Genomic DNA, 16,152 nt, shown 5'->3' with positions numbered 1-16,152 from the left:
TCCTCAATCTGTCACTCCAGGGCTCTGTCCTCATTCTCAGTCACTCCAGGGCTCTGTCCTCACTCTCAGTCACTCCATGGCTCTGTCCTCACTCTGTCACTCCAGGGCTCTGTCCTCACTCTCAGTCACTCCAGGGCTCTGTCCTCACTCTGTCACTCCAGGGCTCTGTCCTCACTCAGTCACTCCAGGGCTCTGTCCTCACTCTCAGTCACTCCAGGGCTCTGTCCTCACTCTGTCACTCCAGGGCTCTGTCCTCACTCAGTCACTCCAGGGCTCTGTCCTCACTCTCAGTCACTCCAGGGCTCTGTTCCAAATCGAACCCCATTCACTATAATGCTCTACTTTTACAATGTGTGTGTGTGTGTGTGTGTGTGTGTGTGTGTGTGTGTGTGTGTGTGTGTGTGTGTGTGTGTGTGTGTGTGTGTGTGTGTGTGTGTGAACTCTGGGTGTCAGCAGAAACACTAAGATCTGTCTCACTGTTCGATGCTTTGTCTGCGTATGTCTCATATGCACACACACACACACCAACACACACAGCGAGAGAGAAACACACAGACAGAGAGAGAGAGAGAGAGAGAGAGAGACAGAGAGAGAGAGAGAGAGAGAGAGAGAGAGACAGAGAGAGAGAGACAGAGAGAGAGAGACAGAGAGAGAGAGACAGAGAGAGAGAGAGAGACACACAGACAGACAGAGAGAGAGAGAGAGAGAGAGAGAGAGAGAGAGAGAGAGAGAGACACAGACACAGAGAGAGAGAGAGAGAGAGAGAGAGAGAGAGAGAGAGAGAGAGAGAGAGACACACACACACACACAAACAAACACATGCTCTGAGCCTAATCAGGCTGAGCCACTAAGAAGCATGCAGTGTCTGTGTTAGTGTTGCAGTGTGTGTGTTAGTGCTGCAGTGTGTGTGTGTCTGTGTGGAACAGAGCTGCTGTTGTCTAGGGGAAAACAACAGGGTCATTTTACGTAACAACTCTTTAATCTCCTAGTTACCTTTTTACTGCTCTGTGTTCTGATTATCTACCACCGGTTCTGTCTGGCTGGGGCTGCCCTCTCTCTGTGCGCACAGGGCTGTTCTTGCCCCGTGTGTATGAATATACAATGTGTGGTGTGGCCAGTGGGTAACTTGAGGACACTCTCTGAGAGAACAGTAATGACCCGTGTGTGTGTGTGTGTGTGTGTAAACGTGTCCCAGAAATAATGGCACTGTCTCTATGCACACTGACAGGACCCAACACACTGACAGGACTCTACACACCCAACACACTGACAGGACTCTGCACACTGACAGGACTCTACACACCCAACACACTGACAGGACTCTACACACTGACAGGATTCTACACACCCAACACTCAGACAGGACCCAACACACTGACAGGACTCTACACACTGACAGGACTCTACACACCCAACACACTGACAGGACTCTGCACACTGACAGGACTCTACACACCCAACACACTGACAGGACTCTACACACCCAACACACTGACAGGACCCAACACACTGACAGGACCCAACACACTGACAGGACCCAACACACTGACAGGATTCTACACACTGACAGGACCCAACACACTGACAGGACTCTACACACTGACAGGACCCAACACACTGACAGTACTCTACACACTGACAGGACTCTCTCTACACACTGACAGGACCCAACACACTGACAGGACTCAACACACTGACAGGACCCAACACACTGACAGGACCCAACACACTGACAGAACTCTACACACTGACAGGACTCTACACACCGACAGGACTCTACACACCGACATTTTGGATGTGATGTTTGGAACGTGGTAGTGAGTGTTGCAAACGAGGACAGACGATTTTTACGCGCTTCAGCACTCGGCTGTCCTGCTCTGTGAGCTTGTGTGGCCTACCACTTTGCGGCTGAGCCGTTGTTTCTCCTAGACGTTTCCACTTCACAACAGCACTTACAGTTTATCGGAGCAGCTCTAGCTGGGCAGACATTTGACGAACTGACTTGATTGAAAGGTGGCATCCTATGACGGTGAAAGTCACTGAGCTTTTCAGTACAGGCCATTTAACTGCCAATGTTTGTCTATGGAGATTGCATGGCTGTGTGCTCAATCTTATACACCCGACAGCAAACAGGTGTGTCTGAAATAGTCTAATCCATTAATTTGAAGGGGGTGTCCACATACTTTTGGCCATGTAGTGTGTCAACCTCTATCACTCCAGTATCTCTGCACATTGTAAATATGGTATTGGATCTGTCCCTGTAAAAAGCTTCTTACTTTCTCCTGTTCTTGCTTTCTGATTTCTGGTGTTTTTCTTTCTACCTTGTTATTTTCAGTACCACATTGTTGGTGTCAGAGTTGGTAAGAAAAAGGCATTTCACTGTACTTGTGCAGGTGACGTTAAAACTTCAACTTGTAGGGTTGAATGTGGCCTGTGTATATGAGCCTGTGTCAGAGTGTAGGATTGAATGTGCCCTGTGTATATGAGGCTGTGTGTCAGAGTGTAGGGTTGAATGTGCCCTGTGTATATGAGGCTGTGTGTCAGAGTGTAGGGTTGAATGTGCCCTGTGTATATGAGGCTGTGTGTCAGAGTGTAGGGTTGAATGTGCCCTGTGTATATGAGGCTGTGTGTCAGAGTGTAGGGTTGAATGTGGCCTGTGTATATGAGCCTGTGTCAGAGTGTAGGGTTGAATGTGGCCTGTGTATATGAGGCTGTGTGTCAGAGTGTAGGGTTGAATGTGGCCTGTGTATATGAGCCTGTGTGTCAGAGTGTAGGGTTGAATGTGGCCTGTGTATATGAGGCTGTGTGTCAGAGTGTAGGGTTGAATGTGCCCTGTGTATATGAGGCTGTGTGTCAGAGTGTAGGGTTGAATGTGCCCTGTGTATATGAGGCTGTGTGTCAGAGTGGCTGGTGCAACAATCACTAACCAGCCTCCCATTGTCCTCATCACTCTCTTATTTTCCCCTCGCTCTCTTTCTCTCTCTCTTACTCACCCCTCTTTCTCTCAATTCTACTCCCGCTATATTCCTCATCACCTTCTCAAAACCCATTTCTGATCCAATTGGTTTTGAGTAGACGAGGGGACGAGAGGAGTATGAGATGTTCAAAGACTGGTCACTAACCCCCCTCTCTCCTTTCTTACCCATCTTCATCCTCCACTCTCCACCACCCTTCTCTCTTACCCATCCTCATCCTCCACCACTCCGCTCTCCTCTTACCCATCCTCATCCTCCACCACTCCTCTCTCCTCTTACCCATCCTCATCCTCCTCTCTCCTCTTACCCATCCTCATCCTCCACCCCTCCATTCCTTCTCTCTCTGCTGTGCCAGATGGATTGAACAGTATCTACTGTTAGTGAAGAGGTCTGACAGTCCATCATCCCCCAGACAGTCCATCATCCCCCAGACAGTCCATCATCCCCCAGACAGTCCATCCCCCCCCATCAACTCTCCATCTTTAACCTCCATTAGAAAATGGACATCTCAAAACAAAAACAGTCAAACTGAACTTATAAAAATGAATCATAACAAAGAGACTGAGGTTTGGTCATTGAGATAAACACTTAGTTCATCTGGTCTTTATTCCTACAGCTGTACAGAGCTCTCTCTCTCTCTCACTCACACACAGGCATCATTAGAAAATATACAAACTACAAATGAAACGTTTAGGTCTACATCGCAACGCACTGGATATAACAACACACTGATAATACAGTGGTATGATCAACAACATGACATCATTCATCATCTTCCTCCTCCTCCTCTTCGTCGCTGATGACGTATTTCTTTGCCTTCTTGGGTTCCACCTCCTCCTCCTCATCCTCCTCAGCCTTCCTCTTCCCCGAACTCTCCCCTTCCTACAGAGAGGGGAGAAAAGAAGAGGGGGGGAGAGAAAGAGGGGGGAGAAAACAAAGAGGGGGAGAAAACAAAGAGGGGGAGAGAGAAAGAGGGGGGAGAAAACAAAGAGGGGGAGAGAGAAAGAGGGGGGAGAAAAGAAAGAGGGGGGGAGAAAACAAAGAGGGGAGAGAGAAAGAGGGGGGAGAAAAAACAAAGAGGGGGGAGAAAAGAAAGAGGGGGGAGAGAGAAAGAGGGGGGAGAAAACAAAGAGGGGGGGAGAGAAAGAGGGGGGAGAAAAAACAAAGAGGGGGGAGAAAAGAAAGAGGGGGGAGAGAGAAAGAGGGGGGAGAAAACAAAGAGGGGGGGAGAAAACAAAGAGGGGGGAGAGAAAGAGGGGGAGAAAACAAAGAGGGGGAGAGAGAAAGAGGGGGGAGAAAACAAAGAGGGGGAGAAAACAAAGAGGGGGAGAAAACAAAGAGGGGGAGAAAACAAAGAGGGGGGAGAAAACAAAGAGGGGGGAGAAAACAAAGAGGGGGGAGAAAACAAAGAGGGGGGAGAAAACAAAGAGGGGGGAGAAAACAAAGAGGGGGGAGAAAACAAAGAGGGGGGAGAAAAAGAGGGGGAGAGAGAAAGAGGGGGGAGAAAACAAAGAGGGGGAGAGAGAAAGAGGGGGGAGAAAACAAAGAGGGGGAGAAAACAAAGAGGGGGAGAAAACAAAGAGGGGGGAGAAAACAAAGAGGGGGGAGAAAACAAAGAGGGGGGAGAAAACAAAGAGGGGTGAGAAAACAAAGAGGGGTGAGAAAACAAAGAGGGGGGAGAAAACAAAGAGGGGGGAGAAAAAGAGGGGGAGAGAGAAAGAGGGGGGAGAAAACAAAGAGGGGGGAGAAAACAAAGAGGGGGAGAGAGAAAGAGGGGGGAGAAAACAAAGAGGGGGAGAGAGAAAGAGGGGGGAGAAAACAAAGAGGGGGAGAAAACAAAGAGGGGGAGAAAACAAAGAGGGGGGAGAAAACAAAGAGGGGGGAGAAAACAAAGAGGGGGGAGAAAACAAAGAGGGGGGAGAAAACAAAGAGGGGGGAGAAAACAAAGAGGGGGAGAAAAAGAGGGGGAGAGAGAAAGAGGGGGGAGGAAACAAAGAGGGGGGAGAAAAGAAAGAGGGGGGAGAGAAAGAGGGGGGAGAGAGAAAGAGGGGGGAGAGAGAAAGAGGGGGGAGAGAGAAAGAGGGGGGAGAAAAGAAAGAGGGGGAGAAAACAAAGAGGGGGAGAGAGAAAGAGGGGGAGAAAACAAAGAGGGGGAGAGAGAAAGAGGGGGGAGAAAAGAAAGAGGGGGGAGAAAACAAAGAGGGGGGAGAAAACAAAGAGGGGGGAGAAAACAAAGAGGGGGGGAGAAAAGAAAGAGGGGGAGAAAACAAAGAGGGGGAGAAAACAAAGAGGGGGAGAGAGAAAGAGGGGGGAGAAAACAAAGAGGGGGGAGAAAACAAAGAGGGGGGAGAAAACAAAGAGGGGGGAGAGAGAAAGAGGGGGGAGAAAAGAAAGAGGGGGGAGAAAACAAAGAGGGGGGAGAGAGAAAGAGGGGGGAGAAAACAAAGAGGGGGGAGAAAACAAAGAGGGGGGAGAAAACAAAGAGGGGGGAGAGAGAAAGAGGGGGGAGAGAGAAAGAGGGGGGGAGAAAACAAAGAGGGGGAGAGAGAAAGAGGGGTGAGAAAAGAAAGAGGGGGAGAAAACAAAGAGGGGGAGAGAGAAAGAGGGGGGAGAAAAGAAAGAGGGGGGAGAAAAGAAAGAGGGGGGGAGAAAAGTAAGAGGGGGGAGAAAACAAAGAGGGGGGAGAGAGAAAGAGGGGGGAGAAAACAAAGAGGGGGGAGAAAACAAAGAGGGGGGAGAAAACAAAGAGGGGGGAGAGAGAAAGAGGGGGGAGAGAGAAAGAGGGGGGGAGAAAACAAAGAGGGGGAGAGAGAAAGAGGGGTGAGAAAAGAAAGAGGGGGAGAAAACAAAGAGGGGGGAGAAAACAAAGAGGGGGGAGAAAACAAAGAGGGGGGAGAAAACAAAGAGGGGGGAGAAAACAAAGAGGGGGGAGAAAACAAAGAGGGGGGAGAAAACAAAGAGGGGGGAGAAAACAAAGAGGGGGGAGAAAACAAAGAGGGGGGAGAAAACAAAGAGGGGGGAGAAAACAAAGAGGGGGGAGAAAACAAAGAGGGGGGAGAGAGAAAGAGGGGGGAGAAAACAAAGAGGGGGGAGAAAACAAAGAGGGGGGAGAAAAGAAAGAGGGGGGAGAAAAGAAAGAGGGGGGAGAAAACAAATAGGGGGGAGAAAACAGGAAAAATGTGATTTGACTCACTTCAGATCTGCCTCAAAGTGCTTTGTTAGCTGAACTAGATTCCTATATGTAGTGATTCACAATGTCTCCTGCTGGTAGATCATAGGACTGCACCCTCTGTCATCTCTCCATTCTCTCACTGTACTAACACCTGTGTGTGTGTCTCACCTCGTCAGAGTCTAGTTTCTTGGCCTTGAGCAGTCTCTGGGCTTTATCATCATCAGAACCCTCATCACTGTCAGACGAGTAGATCCGAGCACGCTCCTCTATATGGAGAGAGGAGAGGGACGGAGGAGAGGAGGGGGACGGAGGAGAGGAGGGGGACGGAGGAGAGGGAAGGGACAGAAGAGAGGAAGGGGAGAGAACGCATTAAAATGAGCAAATACAAACACTTTCACTGTCTCCTCAGCCCTCCTCCTCCTCCTCCCTTGTATTTGATCTGGATGTCTCTGTTTAGATATGGTGTGTGTGTCCTCACCCCTCAGCCCTCCTCCTCCTCCCTTGTACTTGATCTGGATGTCTCTGTTTAGATATGGTGTGTGTGTCCTCACCCCTCAGCCCTCCTCCTCCTCCTCCTCCCTTGTATTTGATCTGGATGTCTCTGTTTAGATATGGTGTGTGTGTCCTCACCCCTCAGCCCCCCTCCTCCTCCCTTGTATATGATCTGGATGTCTCTGTTTAGATATGGTGTGTGTGTCCTCACCCCTCAGCCCTCCTCCTCCTCCTCCCTTGTATTTGCTCTTGATGGCGGCCAGGCTGACCGACTCGTCCCCCTCCTCATCGTCGTCATAGCGATCGGGCTCCAGGTAACCGGCGCTCAGCCCTCGTTGGTGCTGCTTCTCTCTCATCCGCCGCTGTTGTCCCTCACGACGGATAGACGCACGCAGGCGCTCCTCCTCTTTCTGTAGGGGGGGGGTCAACATTTTAACCCCTCAAATGAGATAAGGTGTCGTCCTGTCTATTTTAAATGTTCTGAGAAAATATAGGAGACTGTAATCAGCAACAGAAGCCCAGTCGGTGCTTCTAGAAACAACAGAAAGTCTGTCTCGTCTCCAGACTGTAGTTATTACACTGAACAAAAATATAAACCTCAACATGTAAAGTGTTGGTCCCATGTTTTTAAATGAGCTGATGATATAAATGATTCAAGAAATGGTCACATATTCACAAAAAGTTTATTTCTCTCAAATGTTGTCCACAAATGTATTTACATCCCTGTTAGTGAGAATTTCTCTTTTGCCAAGATAATCCATCCACCTGACAGGTGTGGAATATCAAGAAGCTGATTAAAACAGCATGATCATTACACAGGTGCACCTTCTGCTGGGGGACAATAAAAGGCCACTCTAAAATGTGCAGTTTTGTCACATAATACAATGTCACAGATGTCTCAAGTTTTGAGGGATCGGGCAATTGGCATGCTGACTGCAGGAATGTCCTGAGAATTTGATGTTCATTTCCCTACCATAAAGCACCTCCGTAAACATCGTCTTAGAGAATTTGGCAGTACGTCCAACCGGCCTTACAACCGCACCAGCCCCAGGACCTTCACATCCGACTTCTTCACCTGCGGGATCGTCTGAAACCTGCCACCCAGACAAACTGTTGAAACTGTGGGTTTGCACAACAGTTCTGTACAAACGGTCGGAAACCGTCTCGGGGAAGCTCATCTGAGTGTTCGTCATCCTCACCGGGGTCTTGACTTGACTGCAGTTCAGTTGTAACCAACTTCAGTGGACGAATGCTCCCCTTCGACGGCCACTGGCACACAGGAGTTTCAACTGTACCAGGCAGATGGCACACAGGAGTTTCAGCTGTACCAGGCAGATGGCACACAGGAGTTTCAACTGTACCAGGCAGATGGCACACAGGAGAAGTTTCAACTGTACCAGGCAGATGGCACACAGGAGCAGTTTCAACTGTACCAGGCAGATGGCACACAGGAGTTTCAACTGTACCAGGCAGATGGCACACAGGAGTTTCAACTGTACCAGGCAGATGGCACACAGGAGAAGTTTCAACTGTACCAGGCAGATGGCACACAGGAGAAGTTTCAACTGTACCAGGCAGATGGCACACAGGAGCAGTTTCAACTGTACCAGGCAGATGGCACACAGGAGTTTCAACTGTACCAGGCAGATGGCACACAGGAGAAGTTTCAACTGTACCAGGCAGATGGCAAACAGGAGTTTCAACTGTACCAGGCAGATGGCACACAGGAGTTTCAACTGTACCAGGCAGATGGCAAACAGGAGTTTCAACTGTACCAGGCAGATGGCAAACAGGAGTTTCAGCTGTACCAGGCAGATGGCAGACAGCGTGTATGGTGTTGTGTGGGCCAGCAGTTTGCTGATGTCAACGTTGTGAACAGAGGACACACACCGTGATGGTATGGGGCAAGCATAAACTATGAACAACGAACACAATTGCATTTTAAATCAATGGAAATTTGAATGCACAGAGATACCGTGACGAGATCCTGAGGTTCATTGTTGTGCCGTTCATCACCTCATGTTTCAGCATGATAATGCACGGCCCCATGTCGCAAGGATCTGTACACAATTCCTGGAACCTGAAAATGTCCCAGTTCTTCCATGGCCTGTATACTCACCAGATATGTAACCCATTGAGCATGTTTGGGATGCTCTGGATCGACATATACGACAGCGTGTTCCTAGTTCCCAGCAACTTCACACAGCCATTGAAGAGGAGTGGGACAACATTCCACAGGCCACAATCAACAGCCTGATCAACCCTATGTGAAGGAGATGTGTCACGCTGCATGAGGCAAATGGAGGTGACACCAGATACTGACTGGTTCTCTTTATCTAAGGTATCTGTGACCAACAGATGCATATCTGTATTCCCAGTCATGTCAAATCCATAGATTAGGGCCTAATGCATTTCTTTCAATTGACTGATTTACTGATATGAACTGTAACTCAAAATATTTTAAAATCGTTCCATTTTTTTGCGTTAATATTTTTGCTGAGTGTAGTTCTGCTAACATTACACCACACATCTCATAACCTTTATTACATGACATCCTATATGAAATGACACCGTCCAGCGTGTGTTACCTTGATCATCTCGTTGCGTTGAGACTCGGGGTCTCGTCCAGCCATGGGCAGTATTCTGATCTTCTGGGTCTTCGAGCAGCGGTCAGCCAGAGAGAGGGTCATCTTCCTGTGGGTGGCACTGTCTGTGGAGTGGGGTCTGGAGAGAAAACACACAATAAACAGCTTTATATCTCAAATCAGACATTCATGTTTGTTCCTTTAAACTGAAAGAGGAACAGCGTCTCATACTACTGTACCAAAACAAGTCCCCTTCTAATACTGTACCAAAACAAGTCCCCTTCTACTACTGTACCAAAACAAGTCCCCTTCTAATACTGTACCAAAACAAGTCCCCTTCTACTACTGTACCAAAACAAGTCCCCTTCTACTACTGTACCAAAACAAGTCCCCTTCTACTACTGTACCAAAACAAGTCCCCTTCTAATACTGTACCAAAACAAGTCCCCTTCTACTACTGTACCAAAACAAGTCCCCTTCTACTACTGTACCAAAACAAGTCCCCTTCTACTACTGTACCAAAACAAGTCCCCTTCTAATACTGTACCAAAACAAGTCCCCTTCTACTACTGTACCAAAACAAGTCCCCTTCTACTACTGTACCAAAACAAGTCCCCTTCTATTGTAATACTGTACCAAAACAAGTCCCCTTCTAATACTGTACCAAAACAAGTCCCATTCTATTGTAATACTGTACCAAAACAAGTCCCATTCTATTGTAATACTGTACCAAAACAAGTCCCCTTCTATTGTAATACTGTACCAAAACAAGTCCCCTTCTATTTTAATACTGTACCAAAACAAGTCCCCTTCTATTGTAATACTGTACCAAAACAAGTCCCCTTCTAATACTGTACCAAAACAAGTCCCCTTCTAATACTGTACCAAAACAAGTCCCCTTCTACTACTGTACCAAAACAAGTCCCCTTCTACTACTGTACCAAAACAAGTCCCCTTCTACTACTGTACCAAAACAAGTCCCCTTCTAATACTGTACCAAAACAAGTCCCCTTCTACTACTGTACCAAAACAAGTCCCCTTCTACTACTGTACCAAAACAAGTCCCCTTCTACTACTGTACCAAAACAAGTCCCCTTCTAATACTGTACCAAAACAAGTCCCCTTCTACTACTGTACCAAAACAAGTCCCCTTCTACTACTGTACCAAAACAAGTCCCCTTCTATTGTAATACTGTACCAAAACAAGTCCCCTTCTAATACTGTACCAAAACAAGTCCCATTCTATTGTAATACTGTACCAAAACAAGTCCCATTCTATTGTAATACTGTACCAAAACAAGTCCCCTTCTATTGTAATACTGTACCAAAACAAGTCCCCTTCTATTTTAATACTGTACCAAAACAAGTCCCCTTCTATTGTAATACTGTACCAAAACAAGTCCCCTTCTAATACTGTACCAAAACAAGTCCCGTTCTAATACTGTACCAAAACAAGTCCCCTTCTATTGTAATACTGTACCAAAACAAGTCCCGTTCTAATACTGTACCAAAACAAGTCCCATTCTATTGTAATACTGTACCAAAACAAGTCCCGTTCCATTCTAATACTGTACCAAAACAAGTCCCCTTCTAATACTGTACCAAAACAAGTCCCATTCTACTGTAATACTGTACCAAAACAAGTCCCCTTCTATTGTAATACTGTACCAAAACAAGTCCCCTTCTATTGTAATACTGTACCAAAACAAGTCCCATTCTACTGTAATACTGTACCAAAACAAGTCCCATTCTACTGTAATACTGTACCAAAACAAGTCCCCTTCTAATTCTGTACCAAAACAAGTCCCCTTCTATTGTAATACTGTACCAAAACAAGTCCCCTTCTAATACTGTACCAAAACAAGTCCCCTTCTAATACTGTACCAAAACAAGTCCCCTTCTAATACTGTACTAAAACAAGTCCCCTTCTAATACTGTACCAAAACAAGTCCCCTTCTAATACTGTACCAAAACAAGTCCCCTTCTAATACTGTACCAAAACAAGTCCCCTTCTAATACTGTACCAAAACAAGTCCCATTCTATTGTAATACTGTACCAAAACAAGTCCCATTCTATTGTAATACTGTACCAAAACAAGTCCCCTTCTATTGTAATACTGTACCAAAACAAGTCCCCTTCTATTTTAATACTGTACCAAAACAAGTCCCCTTCTATTGTAATACTGTACCAAAACAAGTCCCCTTCTAATACTGTACCAAAACAAGTCCCGTTCTAATACTGTACCAAAACAAGTCCCCTTCTATTGTAATACTGTACCAAAACAAGTCCCGTTCTAATACTGTACCAAAACAAGTCCCATTCTATTGTAATACTGTACCAAAACAAGTCCCCTTCTATTGTAATACTGTACCAAAACAAGTCCCGTTCCATTCTAATACTGTACCAAAACAAGTCCCCTTCTAATACTGTACCAAAACAAGTCCCATTCTACTGTAATACTGTACCAAAACAAGTCCCCTTCTATTGTAATACTGTACCAAAACAAGTCCCATTCTACTGTAATACTGTACCAAAACAAGTCCCATTCTACTGTAATACTGTACCAAAACAAGTCCCCTTCTAATACTGTACCAAAACAAGTCCCCTTCTATTGTAATACTGTACCAAAACAAGTCCCCTTCTAATACTGTACCAAAACAAGTCCCCTTCTAATACTGTACCAAAACAAGACCCCTTCTATTGTAATACTGTACCAAAACAAGTCCCCTTCTAATACTGTACCAAAACAAGTCCCCTTCTATTGTAATACTGTACCAAAACAAGTCCCATTCTATTGTAATACTGTACCAAAACAAGTCCTGTTCTAATACTGTACCAAAACAAGTCCCCTTCTATTGTAATACTGTACCAAAACAAGTCCCCTTCTATTGTAATACTGTACCAAAACAAGTCCCCTTCTAATACTGTACCAAAACAAGTCCCCTTCTATTGTAATACCGTACCAAAACAAGTCCCCTTCTAATACTGTACCAAAACAAGTCCCCTTCTAATACTGTACCAAAACAAGTCCCCTTCTAATACTGTACCAAAACAAGTCCCCTTCTAATACTGTACCAAAACAAGTCCCCTTCTATTGTAATACTGTACCAAAACAAGTCCCCTTCTATTGTAATACTGTACCAAAACAAGTCCCCTTCTATTGTAATACTGTACCAAAACAAGTCCCCTTCTATTGTAATACTGTACCAAAACAAGTCCCCTTCTATTGTAATACTGTACCAAAACAAGTCCCCTTCTATTGTAATACTGTACCAAAACAAGTCCCATTCTAATACTGAACCAAAACAAGTCCCATTCTAATACTGAACCAAAACAAGTCCCATTCTATTGTAATACTGTACCAAAACAAGTCCCCTTCTAATACTGTACCAAAACAAGTCCCCTTCCATTCTAACACTGTACCAAAACAAGTCCCCTTCTATTGTAATACTGTACCAAAACAAGTCCTGTTCTAATACTGTACCAAAACAAGTCCCCTTCTAATACTGTACCAAAACAAGTCCCATTCTATTGTAATACTGTACCAAAACAAGTCCCATTCTATTGTAATACTGTACCAAAACAAGTCCCCTTCTATTGTAATACTGTACCAAAACAAGTCCCCTTCTATTTTAATACTGTACCAAAACAAGTCCCCTTCTATTGTAATACTGTACCAAAACAAGTCCCCTTCTAATACTGTACCAAAACAAGTCCCGTTCTAATACTGTACCAAAACAAGTCCCCTTCTATTGTAATACTGTACCAAAACAAGTCCCGTTCTAATACTGTACCAAAACAAGTCCCATTCTATTGTAATACTGTACCAAAACAAGTCCCCTTCTATTGTAATACTGTACCAAAACAAGTCCCGTTCCATTCTAATACTGTACCAAAACAAGTCCCCTTCTAATACTGTACCAAAACAAGTCCCATTCTACTGTAATACTGTACCAAAACAAGTCCCCTTCTATTGTAATACTGTACCAAAACAAGTCCCATTCTACTGTAATACTGTACCAAAACAAGTCCCATTCTACTGTAATACTGTACCAAAACAAGTCCCCTTCTAATACTGTACCAAAACAAGTCCCCTTCTATTGTAATACTGTACCAAAACAAGTCCCCTTCTAATACTGTACCAAAACAAGTCCCCTTCTAATACTGTACCAAAACAAGACCCCTTCTATTGTAATACTGTACCAAAACAAGTCCCCTTCTAATACTGTACCAAAACAAGTCCCCTTCTATTGTAATACTGTACCAAAACAAGTCCCATTCTATTGTAATACTGTACCAAAACAAGTCCTGTTCTAATACTGTACCAAAACAAGTCCCCTTCTATTGTAATACTGTACCAAAACAAGTCCCCTTCTATTGTAATACTGTACCAAAACAAGTCCCCTTCTAATACTGTACCAAAACAAGTCCCCTTCTATTGTAATACCGTACCAAAACAAGTCCCCTTCTAATACTGTACCAAAACAAGTCCCCTTCTAATACTGTACCAAAACAAGTCCCCTTCTAATACTGTACCAAAACAAGTCCCCTTCTAATACTGTACCAAAACAAGTCCCCTTCTATTGTAATACTGTACCAAAACAAGTCCCCTTCTATTGTAATACTGTACCAAAACAAGTCCCCTTCTATTGTAATACTGTACCAAAACAAGTCCCCTTCTATTGTAATACTGTACCAAAACAAGTCCCCTTCTATTGTAATACTGTACCAAAACAAGTCCCATTCTAATACTGAACCAAAACAAGTCCCATTCTAATACTGAACCAAAACAAGTCCCATTCTATTGTAATACTGTACCAAAACAAGTCCCCTTCTAATACTGTACCAAAACAAGTCCCCTTCCATTCTAACACTGTACCAAAACAAGTCCCCTTCTATTGTAATACTGTACCAAAACAAGTCCTGTTCTAATACTGTACCAAAACAAGTCCCCTTCTATTGTAATACTGTACCAAAACAAGTCCCCTTCTATTGTAATACTGTACCAAAACAAGTCCCCTTCTAATACTGTACCAAAACAAGTCCCCTTCTAATACTGTACCAAAACAAGTCCCCTTCTATTGTAATACTGTACCAAAACAAGTCCCATTCTATTGTAATACTGTACCAAAACAAGTCCTGTTCTAATACTGTACCAAAACAAGTCCCCTTCTATTGTAATACTGTACCAAAACAAGTCCCCTTCTAATACTGTACCAAAACAAGTCCCCTTCTATTGTAATACTGTACCAAAACAAGTCCCATTCTATTGTAATACTGTACCAAAACAAGTCCTGTTCTAATACTGTACCAAAACAAGTCCCCTTCTATTGTAATACAGTACCAAAACAAGTCCCCTTCTATTGTAATACTGTACCAAAACAAGTCCCCTTCTAATACTGTACCAAAACAAGTCCCCTTCTATTGTAATACTGTACCACAACAAGCCCCATTCTAATACTGAACCAAAACAAGTCCCATTCTATTGTAATACTGTACCAAAACAAGTCCCATTCTATTGTAATACTGTACCAAAACAAGTCCTGTTCTAATACTGTACCAAAACAAGTCCCATTCTAATACTGAACCAAAACAAGTCCCATTCTATTGTAATACTGAACCAAAACAAGTCCCCTTCTAATACTGTACCAAAACAAGTCCTGTTCTATTGTAATACTGTACCAAAACAAGTCCCCTTCTATTGTAATACTGTACCAAAACAAGTCCTGTTCTAATACTGTACCAAAACAAGTCCTGTTCTAATACTGTACCAAAACAAGTCCCCTTCTATTGTAATACTGTACCAAAACAAGTCCCCTTCTAATACTGTACCAAAACAAGTCCCCTTCTAATACTGTACCAAAACAAGTCCCCTTCTAATACTGTACCAAAACAAGTCCCCTTCTAATACTGTACCAAAACAAGTCCCGTTCCATTGTAATACTGTACCAAAACAAGTCCCCTTCTATTGTAATACTGTACCAAAACAAGTCCTGTTCTAATACTGTACCAAAACAAGTCCCATTCCATTGTAATACTGTACCAAAACAAGTCCCCTTCTATTGTAATACTGTACCAAAACAAGTCCCCTTCTATTGTAATACTGTACCAAAACAAGTCCCCTTCTATTGTAATACTGTACCAAAACAAGTCCCCTTCTATTGTAATACTGTACCAAAACAAATCCCCTTCTATTGTAATACTGTACCAAAACAAGTCCCCTTCTATTGTAATACTGTATCAAAACAAGTCCCCTTCTATTCTAATACTGTACCAAAACAAGTCCCATTCTAATACTGTACCAAAACAAGTCCCATTTTAATACTGTACCAAAACAAGTCCCATTTTAATACTGTACCAAAACAAGTCCCCTTCTATTGTAATACTGTACCAAAACAAGTCCCATTCTATTCTAATACTGTACCAAAACAAATCCCCTTCTATTGTAATACTGTACCAAAACAAGTCCCCTTCTATTGTAATACTGTATCAAAACAAGTCCCCTTCTATTCTAATACTGTACCAAAACAAGTCCCATTCTAATACTGTACCAAAACAAGTCCCATTTTAATACTGTACCAAAACAAGTCCCATTTTAATACTGTACCAAAACAAGTCCCCTTCTATTGTAATACTGTACCAAAACAAGTCCCCTTCTATTGTAATACTGTACCAAAACAAGTCCCCTTCTAATACTGTACCAAAACAAGTCCCCTTCTACTACTGTACCAAAACAAGTCCCGTTCTCAGATTAGATACTGTGTTGTTGTCCACTATTCCATCTGGAGGGAGCTCAGCTTAGATACTGTGTTGTTGTCCACTATTCCATCTGGAGGGAGCTCAGCTTAGATACTGTGTTGTTGTCCACTATTCCATCTGGAGGGAGCTCAGCTTAGATACTGTGTTGTTGTTCACTATACCATCTGG

General features: G+C 44.2%; 1 protein-coding gene across 2 annotated transcripts in view; it reads right to left on the bottom strand.

Moving 5' to 3' along the window:
• Positions 1-3,542: 3,542 nt before the first annotated feature.
• The window catches only part of LOC110514776 (RNA polymerase-associated protein LEO1), a 30,243-nt gene continuing 17,633 nt past the window's right edge, over positions 3,543-16,152 (bottom strand). For both annotated transcript variants that reach the window (XM_036974367.1, XM_036974366.1), the window contains exons 11-14: positions 9,228-9,363; positions 6,851-7,049; positions 6,316-6,413; positions 3,543-3,857 (exon numbers count right to left, since the gene is read on the bottom strand). In XM_036974367.1, coding sequence (XP_036830262.1) covers positions 3,738-3,857; positions 6,316-6,413; positions 6,851-7,049; positions 9,228-9,363 — 553 coding nt within the window. In that variant the 3' untranslated portion in view covers positions 3,543-3,737. The remainder of the gene's footprint in view (positions 3,858-6,315; positions 6,414-6,850; positions 7,050-9,227; positions 9,364-16,152) is intronic.

The sequence above is a fragment of the Oncorhynchus mykiss genome, unplaced genomic scaffold (genome assembly GCF_013265735.2).
Source record: "Oncorhynchus mykiss isolate Arlee unplaced genomic scaffold, USDA_OmykA_1.1 un_scaffold_498, whole genome shotgun sequence".
Classification (NCBI taxonomy): Eukaryota; Metazoa; Chordata; class Actinopteri; order Salmoniformes; family Salmonidae; genus Oncorhynchus; species Oncorhynchus mykiss.
Note: the sequence above shows the minus strand (reverse complement) of the source record. Positions and strands in the feature narration are given on the sequence as shown.